Here is an 18,507-nt window from a genome sequence, read left to right as displayed (position 1 = left end):
GGATATAATTTAAGATTAGTGTTTTCTCTTTCATAGAAAGAACGTACATACTGGGACATGAGTACAGTTACAGCAAGTCTAGGTGTGCTAACAAAACAGGGCACATTCAAGTACAATAAGATTTTGCTTGAAATTAAAAACAAACTACATGAGATTAAAGCATTAAAATCATATTTCTCAATCTGAATACATGTTAAAAAATCAAAAGAAACGCAGAAGTGCTAGCTCACATTTTTACCATATTACAAAAGCAATTGGTACCCATGTCCATAAAGGCAGCAACAAAGCTGCTCGTCTATTGAAGATTACTACTGCAAATTAGACTGCATTCAATGCTAGTTGTAAAAACACCAGCTTTTCAGAAAGTTGGTATCTGTACAAAATTGCAGCTTATTTTCTTCACTTCTGTCCCTTCAAGTCTTTACACAGTAATGCTAAAACACCCAGCTTTGAGATCCTGAGTCAATATATTGCCACTTTCTTTTTGGTAGCTTGAGCTTCATAGTGTCAACTGACCTTTTGTATCCATTTTTTAAATACAGTCTCTTCCTGTAGCATGGGCAAATATTTTCTTCCAAAAAATGTTTTAAGTTATGATGTTAGAATGGCAGGACTTTTTCTTTAGGGAAGGAATTCAGTTGTGCTGCAATGTATTAGATTCTATAGGTGGAGCAGAGTCATATAGTGTGTCTGTGTCGTGTGTAGGCTCACCAGCTAATGTACAAGGATTAGACAGTGTTCCAGCACCACAGTCACAGAAAAACCTAAAGCAAAACGAAAACCCAAAAATTAGGAAAAATGGGGAGGAAATAATTGGAAAACATAGTAATAAGTATGCTACATACCTATCATGTCTAATAAATTCTACATCATGTCCCTGATGGCACTTCTTAATGCAGTTCACACAAATGGCATTTCGATCTGTGGTGTTACAAGTGTGACATCTAAAAAAAGCAAAACCTTGCATTATTTTTCTTCAAGCATATCAAGAATTCCAAATACATTTTCTGTCATTTTTGTGAAAACAAAGTGATTGTTTTTTTTTCTTTTTAAGTATTGGGATTTGGATTTAGGCTTTTTACTAGTTAGGCAGGATTTCTGCTACTTTGAACCTGCAATGACTTTAAAGTTGCTTTAAAAATGCAGTTAAAAATATGTATCAGCTTAGTTACTATTAAGTCTGGGTTGAATCAATTTGGGAAAGTAGCATTTTCACTCAAATCTAATGAGCTTTATTTTACAGGTAAACATCCATATTTTGATTAGTACTGCATTATATATTACATAGTAATGGATTTGATTATAAACTTCAGTGTAGACAATATGAAAAAAAATTTTCAGTTCTTTCCACTAGTAAACAGCTAAAAAATGCTAAGCACTGCCAGCTTACAAAGGAATCGCTTTATCTTTTCTAGGATTCAGATAACTTTGAAATATACCTGTAGAAATCATGCATGGGATAGCTGGTATAACTTGATATTTTATATAAACACTGGCCTCTACTAACAGCCTTTTCTATAGCATCTTGATTGTTCATTATTTTGTTATCTGTAATAAAAGAAAAGGAGAAAGGATTACAGAAATGGAAGTGGGTTCAAGTCAAAACAAAGTTTTCTTTTTGTTTTTCCCTCATAGTTTGGGGAAGGATGGGAGGATTCTAAACAGTGGCTTCTGATTACCCATGTATTTGTAGGCAGAATAGACACCAACATACCTTTCATTGTCACATTAACACCAGATGCTAAAAATAAGCCTCCAAATCGGTTGTTAAAAATCTGATTGCCTTCTAGTGTTGCAGTTGCATGATTTGTAATTTCAATACCTGAAGTAAAATTTACAAACAAGCAGATGTGTCACTATGCTATTTCTTAAACCCACAACTACAAATGCTGTAAACTAGTGCTTAATTGACACTTTTCATGTGTAGAAGGTACATTAGTCCTTTTAAGAATAAGTTGCAAGTAATTTAGATTCCATTGCTGACAAACAGAAGGGTACAGTGCACAGACCTAAGTTTGGGTAGGAGTTAGTTTACATACAAGAGAGCAAAGGAATGTCTGGATTTTGTATACATAAAGTTTAAACGTTTCATGATGGTAATACAGGCCTGCATTTAGTCTATTCATATTGTCAAATTGCACTGACTAAACAGTTTAATAGTGGGATACATCAAATAAGTCATAACAAGGGAAAATACAAACCTGCAGCAAATCCATCAAATATTCTATTTTTCCTTAAGACTGGATGGCTATTAGTGCTGATGAGAACACCTGCTTGAGCATTCCTGAAAATATCATTTTCTTCAAGGAGACCTATAATAAAATATTTCCTTAGATTAAGGCACATAACAAACTTTACTAAACGTTTTTGGTGGTAAGTAGATTTTCCTTTTACTTTATAGTTGTACACTGTCAATTTGTAGGACTTTTCAACCAAAACAGTTTTTCTCCCCCAGCTGTTATTACTAGTCATTCCCAATTCGTTTCAGTCTCCTTTCATCTGCATGGTTTCCAATAAGGTTGTCTTGTCTTTCAGCTTACTTGTCCAAGTATGTTAACCCAGGACTCAACTCTGGACCTGTGATAAGCACTCTATCACTTGAGATATGCCCCCATGTGCTTTTGTTTTTAGTGCTTTTGCTTGGATTAGCCCACAAGGCTTATTTTTGATGTAAGGCTCTTAACTGCCTGGCTGGCCTAAAACCATAATCTTGTCTTCACTTCCTGCTCTGCTATATATTCTGAGATTTTTATGTGTACCTTATATCCTCAAGAAGGTTCTTCCATATCTTTAACCTTGGCATTGTAACATGAGAGTGAGCTGAAGAATCAATGCTTTCAAATGTTCTACCCTTGAGTTATATAAGTGAGCAAGTTACTTACCTTCTCTTTAGACTTTAAAATGGGCATAGTGACCCTAATACGCTGCTGGTGGAAATGTAAATTTGTTCAACAACTCAAAAAACTAAACAGAATTGCCCTGTGATCTAGCAATTCCACTCTGGGCCACTGTCCAAAAGATCACAAACCAGGATACAGTAACGCCACCAGCACAACCATGTTCATTGCAGCACTATTCACCACAGCCAAGGTGTGGGATCAGTCCAGATACCCCTCAGTGGATGAAGTGATCAAGAAAATGTGGTATATATACACAATGGGATTTTACTCACCCATTAGAGTAATACAATGTGCCACACTCCATTAGACTACATTTTATGGATATAGTACTGTTTTATTCACCATTTTATCTTTAGTATCTCTATCACAGTGGTAGGTAGAGAGATGTTTAGTCAGCATTTACAGAACCAGTGAAGTGAAATAATTACACTAAGAATGCACACACCCCATTTACCAGTGAATATATTGCACAATCTTAACTACAACAAAAATCAAGTTTTTGTATTTTATGTCCTCACTTTCTCGTGTTCAGTCTTGTATCACAGTAGCGAACTACTAGGTTCTAAACTTGAGAATACATCATTAATAAGGCCATCATTGTCTGCCTATAGCAGTTAACTTGTGTTCACTGAGTCTTGGCATTTTTAATTATCCTTCCATGTAAGACAGTGTACGATTTTCAATTACTGATAGATTTGCATTCAGGGTTTTTCTCTAATCTGAATATCATGTACTGCACTGTGGAACTTTTGCCTCATGAATAGGGGAGTTGACTTGTGGATACCAAAGTCAGGCACACTTAGGCTAATTTAACTTTGTTCTCTAACAAAAGCCATACCTGTATTTACATACCAGTTAATTTCTCACACTTAGTTCTCAATTTTAATGTTTATTCTATCATCACTATGCTGAGTAATGAAAAGGTCCAGAGTGAGGATATAAACAAATTCTATCTTCAAAAAGCTTTACTGATAACTGGCAGAGGCAAAGTGGCTACAAAAGAAAAAGCTGTAAACATGTCTACTTTAACTTTAGGCACTAATCTAAACCATCTCAAGAATTGATAAGGAAAATGACTCATTTATAACATTAGTTAGCAATGTTATTGATCATTAATGATATAGAAGAGTAACGGAAAATTGATTTTTTCACTAATGCAAAATTAACAACAATACCTCGACCCCCATTAAATATACAGATTCCACCATCTCTTCCATCATGGATTTTATTTCTTCTTAGAGTAGGATTACTATCTGTCTTAATCCATACGCCAGCCATAGCATTGTCAAATATTTCATTGTCTTCTATACAGCCTAGTCCTATGAATACAAACATTTAGGCATATTATTTAGAAAGTATATTTCTAAATTTTATTAACATACAGAACAAGATGAATTAAACATACCAGAATTATAAACTAGAATTCCACCATTCTGTCCTCCCCAAATTTTGTTGCGTCTAATTTTGGGGTTGCTTCCAGTCCTATGGGTAAGATAGAAAGTAATACCATTTAAATAATTTCTACACCCATATCCCATTTGGAGACATCCACAATTAACCAACCACACAATGGGAAATAATTTAAGTTAGGCACTGGTGGCTCACACTTGTAAACCTAGCTACTCAGGAGGCTGAGATCTAAGAATCTCTGCTGCATATCAGCCATAGCAGACAAGTCCAAAAGACTTAACTCCAATGAACAAAAAGCTTGGAGTGTATAGCTCAGAACACCAGTGAAAAAGCCAAGTAAGAATGTGTGTTTGAGGGCTGGGAATATGGCCTAGCGGTAGGGTGCTTGCCTCACATACATGAAGCCCTGGGTTCGATTCCTCAGCACTACATATACAGAAAAAGCCAGAAGTGGTGTTGTGGCTCAAGTGGTACAGTGCTAGTCTTGAGCAAAAAGAAGCCAGGGACAGTGCTCAAGCCGAGTCCAAGCCCCAGGACTGGCCAAAAAAAAATAATTTTTTTTGTGTGTTTGAATTCAAGCTTCAGTAGCATCACAAAAGAAAAAAAGGTTTAACTCACTCAATTCTGTATTTCCTAATAAATGAGTAAATGAAGCCTTGGGTTCAATTCTTCAGCACCACATATATTAAAAAAAAAAAAAGCCAGAAGTGGCGCTGTGGCTCAAGTGGTAGAATGCTAGCTTTGAGCAAAAAGAAGCCAGGGACAGAGCTCAGGCCTTAAGTTCAAGCCCCAGGACTGACAAAAAAAACACACCAAAAAACCAAAAAACACACAACAACAAAAATGATTATTTTATTAATGACATGCCAGGCATAAGGTACAATGCGGAGCAGTGAAAATGCGCTCTTGTGACCTGCCATTGCTTCCTGCCCAACCAGACCAAGAAAAACTACATTCTGATCATTTAAGAATGTAATAAGAATATAAACATATAAACACACACATACACACACACCACACTCACCTCCCCCCAAATAAGTTCTAAACACACACACACCACACTCACCTCCCCCCAAATAAGTTCTTTCCACATAGTCCAAATACTCCCAAGACCTCCCCAAAGCAAGCCAAATGTAAAAACATTTACCTTATTTGAACCCCTGAATACATATGATTATAGATATCATTGTCCTCTAGCACTCCATGTCCATTGTCATAAAAATAAACACCAACCTAAAATTAAAAAAAAATATTCAAGAGTTATTTGCTTTTACGAGGCAGTATTTTCCAAAGAGCAAGTATAAACTGCTAATCTTACCTGTTTGCCACTGTGTATCCGGTTTCTTCTGAGTACTGGAGTGCTACCAGTTGTCACCCAGACCCCAGCCAGAGTATTACTATAAACTTCATTTTCTTCTATTACTCCTTGTCCTTTTTCATGCTAAATAAAAGTTACACTGGTTACAATTAATATGCATCTCTAAGCAAGTACACAGTATGTCCTCCCATTAAAGATGGTCATGCAAACAATTCTGATTTCTCTCGGGTAATGTCATATATATATATATATTTTCCCCTTTTTTCTTTTTGGGTGCTAGTGCTAGTGAGTGAACCCAAGGCCTCTCAACATGGTAAGAATGTGCTCTGCTGGGAGCTGGTGGTCATAGCAACTCAGGAGGCTGAGATCTGAGGATTATGGTTCAAAACGAACCTGAGTAGTAAATAAAGTCTAAGACTTTTATCTCCATTTAACTCTTAGCTCAAAGTGGAGCTGTGGTTTAAGTGACAGACCATTAGCCTTGAGCCAAACAATTAAGGAACAGTACCCAGGCTGAGTTCAAGCCCCAGGACTGGCACAAGAAATAACAAAACAAAACAAAGAATATGCACTACCATTTAATTATACCCCATCTCTCCAACAAACACTTTTTTGGGGGGGTGGAGGGAAGAGTATTTTAGTTTCCCTTTTTTGTCCATGTGTATGTATGTATGTCTAAGGGAGATGTCTCAAACTGAAGCCCTCTCATTCAGTAGAATCAATAATTATGCCATACCAATTTCACTGGTGAAATCGTACCACAATGGTATGACCACGTTTGAAAAATCTTTCTTTCTAAGGTGGTTTGATCCCAAGACCTCATACTTGCTAGGCTGGTTGTTCTACCATTTGAGCCATACCTGCAGTCCTAAAATTTTCTTTTAAACTAAATTTAAGATATGAGTAATTTCTGAATGAGGGAGGAGGTAACAAACAGTACAAGAAATGTATCCAATGCCTAATGTATGAAACTGTAACCTCTCTGTACATCAGTTTGACAATAAAAATTAAAAAAAAAGATATGAGTAATTTCTGTAATTAGAAATTAAAAGGCATATCTGGTATAACAAAGATCTTTTTTGATAGTTCTTCTATTTTAAATATTTGAGAACTGTAACAGCTTCAGATAACTATTTTAAGACACAGGATTAATACAGTTTTCAGTCTGCAAATAATTATGTTTCACGCAAATTCAAATTAAAAACTGGCTTTTTTCAGAAAATAAATATATCCTAGTCTGTATTACTAGTAATTATAGTAATATTATGACTTTACTTAATGCTTTTATAGACTTTCACAGATTTACACAACAGTCATACTGACAAAACTCCAGTGTAACAAATATAATACAAATTGCCAGTTATTGTAAGGACTTTAGCATAGCCTCCCAATAATTAAGACTTCAAGAAAAAGCTACTGTCTCTCCTATGCCCAAATTTAGTCAGCTGCTGATTAAATAATTTCACACATTTCAAGTCATTCACATAATGTCAGAAAGAACTAAAGTCTAGTTTCTTATTTTTTCATGGTGCTGGGGATTAAACTCAGAACTTGGCACTTGCAAACACTCTCACTTGAGTTATGGTCCTAGTTCTATTTTCTATATATTAAAGAAAGTTACAAAATCATACCCTAAAAGTTGAATATGGCCTACCAAATAGATATAGTTCCTTCAATCCTTTCTATTTTTCTGGGGGGGGGGGGGGCGGGGAAGAGGGTACATCTCACTGTGTAGCCCAGGATACTGAAATCACAATCCTTTTATTTCAACTCTTATGCACTGGGATTATAAATAAGTATGTGCCAGTTTTGATATATGAGTCTACATACTGTAACTTACCACATAAATTCCACCATGTTGTCCATCATGGATTTTGTTATGTCGAACAATTGGACAACTGTTTGTCCTAATCTGAATTCCTGCTAATGCATTGCCTATTTAAAAACAAAAGTTATAATGTCAACACTTAAAAACCCAGTGAGACACAGCAAGACATTTATCAGGTAGTAGGTAAAAAAATTCACCAGAATTTTATGAGCATTACAAGACTAAATTAAATGAACTTGAGTGTTAACTTGAGTGTAAATAGATGTAGAGTGACTGTAGGTATTAGAGTAGAATTATGGTTAAGAGTAGAGATTTAAATCAGAATGATGAAAAGGGTGATGACATTGATCAAGATCCATTATCCTCATAAACTGATATGTTGAACTGAAACCCCTTTGAATAACTACTTAAAAAAAAACAAAAACCAAATCAGCATCAAATTAGTATCAAGAAGTCACGCTAATCTGTAAGTTTTAAATAATAAGACCTTATGCTTACCATAAATGTCATTTCCTTCAATAAGGCCTCGTCCATCACCAAAGATGTAAACTCCTCCTTGATTTCCATTAAATATAGAATTCCCCCTAAAATTATGTAAAATAATAGTTTTACCCAAACATCTACTTATCAAAGCTTGTTTTATACAACTATAAGGCCACTCATGATTATATGAAAGTTTAACAAACTGAGGCTCTAAAAGTTAAAACTTGTAGAATAAGGCACTGACAGGATTTCTAAATTTTCTTTTAGTTCTTTTTTTTTTTTTGGGCCATTCCTGGGCCTTGAACTCAAGGCCTGAGCACTGTCCCTGGCTTCTTTTTGCTCAAGGCTAGCACTCTGCCACTTGAGCCACAGCGCCACTTCTGGCCATTTTCTGTATATGTGGTGCTGGGGAATCGAACCCAGGGCCTCATGTATACAAGGCAAGCACTCTTGCCACTAGGCCATATTCCCAGCCCCCTTTTAGTTCTTTTTAATACTGAAAGCTATGGAAAAACCACCTATTGCTTGGAACAAAAATAGCATTTGGGGGGCTGGGAATATGGCCTAGTGGCAAGAGTGCTTGCTTTGTATACATGAAGCCCTGGGTTCAACTCCCCAGCACCACATATACAGAAAATGGCCAGAAGTGGACCTGTGGCACTGCTTGAGAGCAGAAAGAAGCCAGGGACAATGCTCAGGCCCTGAGTCCAAGCCCCAGGACTGGCCAAAAAAACAAACAAAAAACCTCCCAGCATTTGGTGCTGTGTGCTGGTGGCTCATTCCTGTAATCCTAGCTACTTAGGGAGGCTGAGATCTGAGAGTGGTTTGAAGCTAACGGGGGCAGGAAAGTCCGTTAAGACTCTTATCTCCAATTAAATAAGGAAAAAGCCAAAAGTGGAGCTGTGGCTCACCTGGTAAGAGTACTAGCCTTGAGCACAAAAGCTCAGGGACAGTGCCCAGACCCCTAGTTCAAACCCTAAGACTAACAAACACACAAAAAGCATTTGGGTATTTAGAGCTGTACACATGCTAGGCAAATGATCTTATTATTGAATTATATATCCAGTCCAAAAACATTTTTTGTAAAGTCTCTTCACAGCATTAAACACAATTTCTTTTAGATAAGTTAGAAACATTTGATAAATACTAAAGACAGAAATCCCACAATATTTTCCTAAGCCAGTAGAAATATTTGACAAGTAGGAACAATCTAGCTAGGCACTGGTAGTCTCACCTGTAAAACTACCTACTCAGGGGGCTGAGATCTGAGGATCATAGTTTGAAGGCAGCCCAGGCAGGAAAGACAGTGAGATTCTTACCTCCAATTAACTACTCAAAAAAAAAAAAAAAAAAAAAAAAAAAAAAAAAGCTGGAAGTGTAGCTATGGCTCAAGTAGCATGCTAGCCTTGAGCAAAAAAGATCAGGGGATCAGGGACAGCGCCCAAGCTCTGAGTCCAAGCCTCAGGACTAGCACCAAAAAATAAAAAGGAAAGAAAAGAAAATGAATAATCTGTGCTATTTGATTAGAATAGCTCTTTACTGCTATCTTGGCTAATGCCTTTAAACCTCTATTTGTTTTCTTGCTGTGATCAGAAGGGCAGTAGAACTACAGGCAAAGTGATGGCTTCAAGTTTTGACTTTTTTTTTTTGCCAGTCCTGGGGCTTGAACTCAGGGCTTGAGCACTGTCCCTGGCTTCTTTTTGCTCAAGGTTACCCCTTGAGTCACAGTGCCACTTCCAACTTTTTCTATATATGTAATGCTGAGGAATAGAACCCAGGGCTTCGTGTATACAAGATGAGTACTTTACCACTCACTAGGCCATATTCCCAGCCCCTTGACTTTTGATATTACTTTTTCTAAGACTGCTGGAGGTGGCTCAAGTGGTAGAGTGCCAGTCAAGCAAGAACAAGGTCCTGAGCTCAAACCCCAGTACTGCCAAAACCACCTGTGACATAATGAATTTTCTGAGTTACCCTAATTTTTCAGTCACTCTATTTCTATTTATCTTTTTTACAGACAAAAGAAGACAAGCCATTCAGGTTCCAAACGAAGGTGACAGCCCCTGTTTCACATATAATACTGTTGGATGAATTAAAAACAGAAACCATAGCATTTACAACTGTTCATAAAATATTGTGTATGGCAGAGATCATTAATAAAAAGAAAACAATGCAAAAATTGTGAAATAATTCTGTTCATTCAGAGGCATATATATGATTACAAAAACCTAACTTGGCTGAGCACTAGTGGGATTTGAGGGCTACAGTTCAAAGCCAGTCCAGGCAGGAAAGTCCATGAGATTCTCATCTCCAATTGCCAAAAAATGTTGGAAGTGTAGCTGTTGCTCAAGTGGTAGAGTGTTAGCCTTAAGCAAAAATACTCAGGGATAGTGCCCAGGCCTTGAGTTCAAGTCCTAGGACTGGTACACACCAAACAATCTCCCTAATTTATAACAGTAGTCAGAAATTAAGAAAAATGCTTTAAAAGTTAAAAGCTTAGGATCATAACTTTTCTTATACAGCAGCCTTGATGTGAAAAAGCAATATCCATCATAATATGCAAATACCTTATTGTTGGGTCACTATTTGAGGTAATCCATACACCTGCAAAGTTGTTTGCATAGATTTTATTCTCTATGAATTGTCCTCTTCCTTTTTCATGGACATATATTCCTCCAGTTTGCCCATGGTGAATTTCACATCGAACCACTGTGGGGTTAGCATATGCTTTGACTTCAAAGCCTGCTATCCTGTTTCTGTGTATGTTGCAACTTTCAAAGTAACCCTGAAAAATACAGACTTTTTCTTGAGGCTACTTGTGGAAAAGAAATATCACATGAAAGACTTTTAAACACAGTTCTCCAAATTATGTATCAGAAATGTTCAAGAGCCCAAATACAAACATGAAAACATTTAAATGTTTAAGTAACTACTTATTGTTCTAAATCCTCTAAACACATTCAAAGGAAAAAAAAGATCTACTTAATAAGTATAACACATGTAATAATCCAAATATATGTATCCTTCCTCAAAAGGCTAAAGGAAAGAAAATAAGCTTTGGTTGCCTTAAAAATGTTATAACAGGGCTGGGAATGTGACTTAGTGGTTTAGTGCTTACCTAGCATGCATGAAGCACTGGGTTTGATTCCTTAGTACCACATAAACAGAAAAGTCCAGAAGTGACGCTATGGCTCAAGTGGTAGAGTGATAGCCTTGAGCAAAAGGAGCCCAGGAACAGTGCCTAGTTCCTGAGTTCAAGCCCCAGGACTGGCACAAAAACAACAACAAAATACCAAATTCTTACACTGTTTGGGTTTCAATGATAAAGTACTTAGTATTTTGATTCCTAGCACCATTTTTTTAAAAAGTCCCAACATCCAAAATATATAACGAGTTCCCAAACCTAATAAACCAGTCACTAAATGGGCCAGGGAGCTAAGGAGAGACTTCTCAGCAAAAGAGGTAAGAATGGCAAAAACAAAACAAAACAAAAAAACAACAACAACCCCAAAACAAAAAAATCCCCCAAACATGAGGAAATACTCATCATCCTTGGCCATAAAGGAAATGCAAATCAAAACAAAACTGAGACTCCATTTCATGCCAGTTAGAATGGCCAACATTCAACAACAAAAAATGGTGGAGATGGGAAAAAAGAACCCTACTGCACTGTTGGTGGGAATGTAAACTAGTACAACCAACCACTCTGTACAGCAGTCTGGAGGTTCCTCAAAATACTAAACATAGATCTTCCTTATGATCCAGCCATACCACTCCTGGGCATCTACCCTGAACATCATGAGCCAAGATAGGACAAAGACACTTGTATATCCATGTTCCTTGCCACACTACTCACAACAGCTAAGCTATGGAAACAACCCAGATGCCCTACAATAGATGAATGGATCCAAAAAAATCTATCACAATGGAATTTTATACAGCCATTAGAAAGAATAAAATAAAGTCATTTGTGGGGAAATGAATGGAACTAGAACAAATCATGTTAAGTGATGTAAACCAAAGCTCAGAGAGACAAACAGCACATGTTCTTATATGTGAAAATTAGATCTAAAATATACTGAGATAAACAATGTCTATTTTCATTTAAATGAACTTCCATAATCCATGTTACCATCTATAAAACACTAAATATTGGCTAAATATTGTAAGTTCTGGATAACGAAAAGGAGAGTTCTGAGCGTTAACAAATGTAACTTCAGAATATTAGCAAGGTAGGGTGTGTGTGTGTGTGTGTGTGTGTGTGTGTGTGTGTTAAGGCTTGTACTTATGGCCTGGACACTGGTGTGTGTGTGTGTGTGTGTGTGTGTGTGTGTGTGTGTGTGTGTGAAGGCTTGTACTTATGGCCTGGACACTGTTCCTGAGATGTTTTTGCTCAAGGCAAGCACTCTACCACTTGAGCCATAGCTTCACTTCTGGCTTTTTGGGGAGTTAATTGGAAATAAGAGTCTCATAAACATTCCTGCCTGGGCTCCCAGGCTTGAACTATGACCCTCAAATCTCACAAAGCTAGGACTGACTATAGGTGTGAGCCACCAGCACTTAGTAATGTAATTCAGTGGTAGTGTGCTTCATGAATACGCGTAAGGCACTACATTTGACAACTCAGCCATGGGGTGTGAGGGAAAGAGGCAACAAAAAACCCTAGGTCAAAAGCCAGGTGCTGGTGGCTCATGCCTGTAATCCTAGTTACTACTAAGGAGGCTGAGATCTGAGAATCTTGCTTTAAAGCCAGCCTGGGCAGAAAAGTCTGAGACTCATCTCCAATAAACCACTCAAAAAAAGCAGGAAGTGGCACTATGACTAAAGTGGTAAAGGGCTAGCTTTGAGCTCACAGAGCCTCAGGAACAGTGCCAAGGTGGGGGTGGGGGGGTGGGGATTCCTAAGTCAAACACCAAAAGCAGACAGAAATTCAATCTAGACAAAGTGTTTAGAGATAGGACCTTTGTGCAGTGAATAGCATAAGGAACCTAGAGGGTGGAACCGTGATGGTTCGATATTGGCTGCTTTATAAAGAGAGAGAGGGAGAAGAAGAGGGAGAGAAGAAGAAAGACGGACAGAGAAAAAGAGCTGAAGACATGGCTCAAGTGGCAATGTGCTTGCCTTGTAAGTCACAAGTCAAGACATAGAATTGAAGGTAGGGGAGAAAAAAACAGTGAGACAGGGTAGACACACTCATCACGTTCCCTAATTCTTTCCATATGATTCCCAGGGCCACTTTAGGATTCTGCTGACAACAAAGCTATCACTAAATGCAGCTCTCGGGGCTGGGGATATAGCCTAGCGGCAAGAGTGCCTGCCTCGGATACACGAGGCCCTAGGTTCAATTCCCCAGCACCACGTATACAGAAAACGGCCAGAAGCGGCGCTGTGGCTCAAGTGGCAGAGTGCTAGCCTTGAGCGGGAAGAAGCCAGGGACAGTGCTCAGGCCCTGAGTCCAAGGCCCAGGACTGGCCAAAAAAAAAAAAAAACTAAAACTAAATGCAGCTCTCTGACTCTGGACAAAAACCACCAGTCACAATCAGCCTCCTTTCTGTATAACTCACCCAGCCTGCAGTACTTTGTTTAAAAAAAGCAACTAAAAAATAAAGAAAACTAATAAAAATGGCACAAGGGGCTGGGAATATGGCCTAGTGGCAAGAGTGCTTGACTCGTATTCATGAAACCCTGGGTTCGATACTTCAGCACCACATATATAGAAAATGGCCAGAAGTGGCGCTATGGCTCAAGTGGCAACGGGCTAGCCTTGAGCAAAAAGAAGCCAGGGACAGTGCTCTGGCACTGAGTCCAAGGCCCAGGACTGGCAAAAAAAAAAAAAAAAAGGCATGAGTAGAATGGGAAAGAAAACAAATACCGTTATCATACCAATATATTCATAGATGTAACAGGCAGAAAAGGTGAATGGACCTGAATAATGGAACCAACATACATATTTCTTGAGTTAGGATTTCAGGGGCTGGAGTAAATGTTTAGCTTGTGTGAGGCCCTGGGTTCACTTGCTGGCACAACCCCCACCCTACCCCCATCATCATCTTAATAATAATAATGATAAAAAAAAACTTGTGAAAGGGCTGGGAATATGGCCTGGTGGCAAGAGCGCTTGCCTCCTACACATGAAGCTCTCAGTTCGATTCCCCAGCACCACATATATGGAAAATGGCCAGAAGGGGCGCTGTGGTTCAGGTGGCAGAGTGCTAGCCTTGAGCAAAAAGAAGCCAGGGACAGTGTTCAGGCCCTGAGTCCAAGGCCCAGGACTAGCCAAAAAAAAAAAAAAGAAAAAAAAGAAAAAACTTGTGAAAATATGAAACTTATGCTTCCTATCCTAAGAAGATAATCCAAAAGGAAGTAAAGTGAAAGGAGAACAAGGAGGAAAGCCAGATTGTATGTAGCACAAAGGGAATCAGTCATCTGTCATAGGTTACGTTTACAAATTAGGAATGCTTAAAAATTTTATAAGCAATGTAGTATTGTTATTTCAACCATATTTTATAATAGCAACATCAAAATGGATTAAATATACTAAGCAAAAAGTTGAATGGGAAACTGGGAACGCTGACAGAATATTTGGGTATACTTCAGAATTATTCCTATCTTTTTTTTTGGGTCGTGGGGCTTGAACTCTGGGGCTGGTGCTGTCCTTGAACTCTTCAGCTCAAGGCTAGCACCCTACCACTTGAGCCGCAGTTTTCTGATGGTTAATTGGAGACAAGGTAAGTCTGGCCCCTGCCCGGGCTGGCTTTGAACTGCAATCCTCAGATCTCAGCCTCTTGAGTAGACAGGATTACAGGTGTGAGCCACCAGCTTCCAGCTCCTAGTTATTCTCTCACAAGGTAGATACTGTGGTTATATAAAAGAAAGGAAAGGGTTAGGAAGGGGTATAGGTCAAGTGGTAGAGTTGGATTATATCACCAGTAAAAAAGGTTCGTATTTCTATTTAAAAACATATGCTAAAACTCTTGCAAGTGGTATGATGATCTCTAGATCATTTTAAGCAAAATGATTCGGAGTATAAAATAATGAAGTAAAAATCAAAAAAGGAGGTAGAGGAAAAACAAAATTGGCTATGAGTTGTTGATGGGTACATGGAGATTGATTGATTGATTGATTGATTGATTTATTTATTTATTTATTTATTTATTTATTTATTTTGGCCAGTCCTGGGCCTTGGACTCAGGGCCTGAGCACTGTCCCTGGCTTCTTCCCGCTCAAGGCTAGCACTCTGCCACTTGAGCCACAGCGCCGCTTCTGGCCGTTTTCTGTATATGTGGTGCTGGGGAATCGAACCTAGGGCCTCGTGTATCCAAGGCAGGCACTCTTGCCACTAGGCTATATCCCCAGCCCTGGAGATTTATTTATTTATTTATTTTTCCCTAGAGCTGGGGACCAAAATTGAGGCCTTTCGCTCACCAGGCAGGCGCTCTTCCGCTGAGCCAAATCCCCAGCTTCTCTACATGGAGACTTATTCTATTACCTTCTACTTATTTGTATTTTTGAAAGATTTCATTAAAAGAAAAGTTAAAAACTAGAAGCAAAACTCACAGAAATAAAATGGCAGAAAACCAGGCAAAAACAATGGATACAAAGAAAGGGACATGGACTTAAGGAAATCACACACAGAAATATAAACAACAGGAAGACAGAAAAATTTCTAAAGAAGAGACCATATAGGAGAGGAAAATCATAAAACAACAAAGCCAACATACAGCTGCTAAGTACAGGGGTGGGGGGCTGGGACCATCACCACTAACAGAAGGGAGGGAAGCAGGAAGGGTTTGATGAAGGGGAAGGGGAACTCAGGGTGATTTGAAGAGTTCTTAGATACAATGCTGAAACAGAAAAATGCTATGAAACTGTGTGGGAAAGAAAGTATAATTCAATTGTATTCTCAGCTAATTTTAAACATTATGGATAGGCTTTCTCAGTGACAAAATTTTGAGCTACCACACCATCAGTGTTTTTATAAAAATAAAAAAATGGCTTGATGCCAAAATCTTGCCATATATGAATAAGACAAAATTGCTTCTTTCATTTTTAAATAGGAGTTGTAGGTAATATGGTTATTTAACTACAAAGTTATAGCTATATTTTTGCAAAAAGAAAAAAAAAACCTCAAAAAAGTAAAATATTGGAAAGATTTTTATGATTCATTTTAGAAACAAACTCAAGTTTCTAAACATGTTAAACATATGGAAAAGGAGAATTTATTTGATAACAAAGCCAGACTTTCACTAAGAATGCTCTTACCATGCCATGATCAAATGTGAACACACCAACATCACGCCCATGATGAATATGATTCCGTCTAATAATTGGGTTTCCATGATTTTTAACCCAAATACCAGCTAATGCATTATTGGAAATTTCATTATCTTCATATATTCCCTACAATTAATCAGAAACAAACCTTAGTCAAGGTTTTCAAATATTAGAAAGAAAGAAAAAGCCCAAATTTAAAAATACCTGTGCATGATCTGTTATATAAAGTCCAACATTTTCACAGTCACTGATGTTACAGTGCTTGATGGTAGGACATGCTCCTTGACCACTAACACATACTGCTGAACCAACTATTAAAAAAAAAAAGTATTCACTGTAAGTGTCTACTGGACAACAACATAGAAGTTCAATTTTATTATAAAAGATAAAGAAAACACTAACCTGTACATGTACTTCGGATGATACAGTGATCAATAATAGGGCTACAATTTACTGTTATCTCTAAGCAGTGGTGTGCATTGTGGTGTTGAGCAGATTTGTCATCAGGGTTAAACTGAAAAGTAGAAATTTTATTTGAAATAAACAACCATTGTATTAATAAATTAAAAAGTATGTTTTAAGTCTTAAAATCTCTTACCCTTATTGTCATATATCCAACATAAGCATCTTCAGAACCTTCCATGAAAACAAAGGTTGAATCTCTAGTGTTTTCAATTATAACTTTGTCTGCTACTTTTCCAGGTGCTGTAGAAAAGATATTTTAAGCATATAATCTTTTATTCTTACTGACAGAAAATCTTTATGAACAGGAATGTTTTTGTAGTCCTAGGGTTTGAACTGGGCCTCACACTTGCCAGGGTAGCATTCTGTCACTTGAGCCATGTCTCTAGCTTGGCTTTATGCTGGTTATTTTGGAGATGGAGTCTAGTGAATGTTTTCTGCAAAGGCTGACCTCAACCCTCCAACCTCCCGATCTCAGTCTTCTCAGTAGCTATAATTACAGACATGAGATTGAAATGCAGATAATAGTTGTTTTTGTTTATTTGTTTTGGGCAAAGTGTCAGTTGGGCTCTGGTTGCTCACACCTGTACTCCTAGCTACTCAAGAGGCAGAGATCTGAGGATTGCAGTTCTAAGCTAGCCCAGGCAGGAAAGTTCATGAGACTTTATCTCTGATTACCAAAAAGTCAGGAGTGGAGCTTGGCTCAAGAGGCAGAGTGCTAGCCTTGAGCAAAAGAAGCTCAGAGACATAGCCCAGGCCAAGAGTTCAAGCCCAAGGACAGGCACGTACACACACACACACCTCCCCCATACATAGATAAAGATCTCATTATACAGCCCAGACTAGTCTTGCTTGAACTTTCAATCTTTGGGTCTCAGCCTCTTGAGTGCTGGGATTACAGGCATGTGCCATCATGCTCAACTGAGGGATCATTTTAAAAAACATGAATATTAAACAACAGCAGCAAGTCCAATATTCATTTTATCAGTTAAGTGTGTTTTGTCAGTATTTATAACTAATCATATCAAATGGGGATATGTATTATTTATCACTACACTTAAATCCACACAATGCTTTTATTTTTTTTATTTTTATTTTTTGCCAGACCTGGGGCTTGAGCTCAGGGCCTGAGCACTGTCCCTGGCTTCTTTTTTTTTTTTTTTGGCCAGTCCTGGGCCTTGGACTCCGGGCCTGAGCACTGTCCCTGGCTTCTTCCCGCTCAAGGCTAGCACTCCGCCACTTGAGCCACAGCGCCGCTTCTGGCCGTTTTCTGTATATGTGGTGCTGGGGAATCGAACCTAGGGCCTCGTGTATCCGAGGCAGGCACTCTTGCCACTAGGCTATATCCCCAGCCCCACACAATACTTTTAAAATAAGATTCAACTACAAATGGTATTAATATCACATAAAATGACATTAAAAGTGGTATCATATAAAAACAAAATCACCACCACTAGAAGAAAAAGAAGTTCAGGGAGAAGGGAGAATGAAAGAGCCCCCTGTATTTTAATTTATTTCAAACAGGGCCCCAATTTGGAAAGTAATAACATAAGCAGGCAAGCACTGGTGGCTCATGCCTGTAATCTTAGCTATTCAGGAGGTTGAGAACTCTGAGGATTGTGGTTCAAGGCCAGCCAGGGCAAGAAAGTCCATGAAACTCTCATCTCTAATTAACAACAAAAAAGCTGGAATTGGAGCTGTAACACTAGGGGCACACAAAGGCAGAGGAACAGTGCCCGGGCTCTGAGTTTTCAAGCCCTAGGACCAGGAAAAAAAAATCAGCAGCAAGAATTTTTTTTTTTAACCTCCCCCCTCTCTCTTTTGGTGGGGTG

At 38.2% G+C, this 18,507-nt stretch overlaps 1 protein-coding gene across 3 annotated transcripts in view; it reads right to left on the bottom strand.

Moving 5' to 3' along the window:
* Positions 1-3: 3 nt before the first annotated feature.
* Positions 4-18,507, bottom strand: part of Fbxo11 (F-box protein 11) — an 86,032-nt gene continuing 67,528 nt past the window's right edge. For all 3 annotated transcript variants that reach the window (XM_048352973.1, XM_048352974.1, XM_048352975.1), the window contains exons 8-23: positions 16,812-16,918; positions 16,616-16,727; positions 16,418-16,524; positions 16,202-16,339; positions 10,507-10,724; positions 7,955-8,040; positions 7,469-7,563; positions 5,629-5,751; positions 5,458-5,543; positions 4,306-4,382; positions 4,076-4,219; positions 2,202-2,312; positions 1,715-1,822; positions 1,440-1,548; positions 846-944; positions 4-764 (exon numbers count right to left, since the gene is read on the bottom strand). In XM_048352973.1, the coding sequence (XP_048208930.1) occupies positions 635-764; positions 846-944; positions 1,440-1,548; positions 1,715-1,822; positions 2,202-2,312; positions 4,076-4,219; positions 4,306-4,382; positions 5,458-5,543; positions 5,629-5,751; positions 7,469-7,563; positions 7,955-8,040; positions 10,507-10,724; positions 16,202-16,339; positions 16,418-16,524; positions 16,616-16,727; positions 16,812-16,918 (1,850 nt within the window). In that variant the 3' untranslated portion in view covers positions 4-634. The remainder of the gene's footprint in view (positions 765-845; positions 945-1,439; positions 1,549-1,714; positions 1,823-2,201; positions 2,313-4,075; positions 4,220-4,305; positions 4,383-5,457; positions 5,544-5,628; positions 5,752-7,468; positions 7,564-7,954; positions 8,041-10,506; positions 10,725-16,201; positions 16,340-16,417; positions 16,525-16,615; positions 16,728-16,811; positions 16,919-18,507) is intronic.

This window comes from Perognathus longimembris, chromosome 8, assembly GCF_023159225.1.
Source record: "Perognathus longimembris pacificus isolate PPM17 chromosome 8, ASM2315922v1, whole genome shotgun sequence".
In the NCBI taxonomy this organism is placed as follows: Eukaryota; Metazoa; Chordata; class Mammalia; order Rodentia; family Heteromyidae; genus Perognathus; species Perognathus longimembris.
The sequence above is the reverse complement of the archived record's forward strand: the minus strand, read 5'-3'. Positions and strand labels throughout refer to the sequence as shown.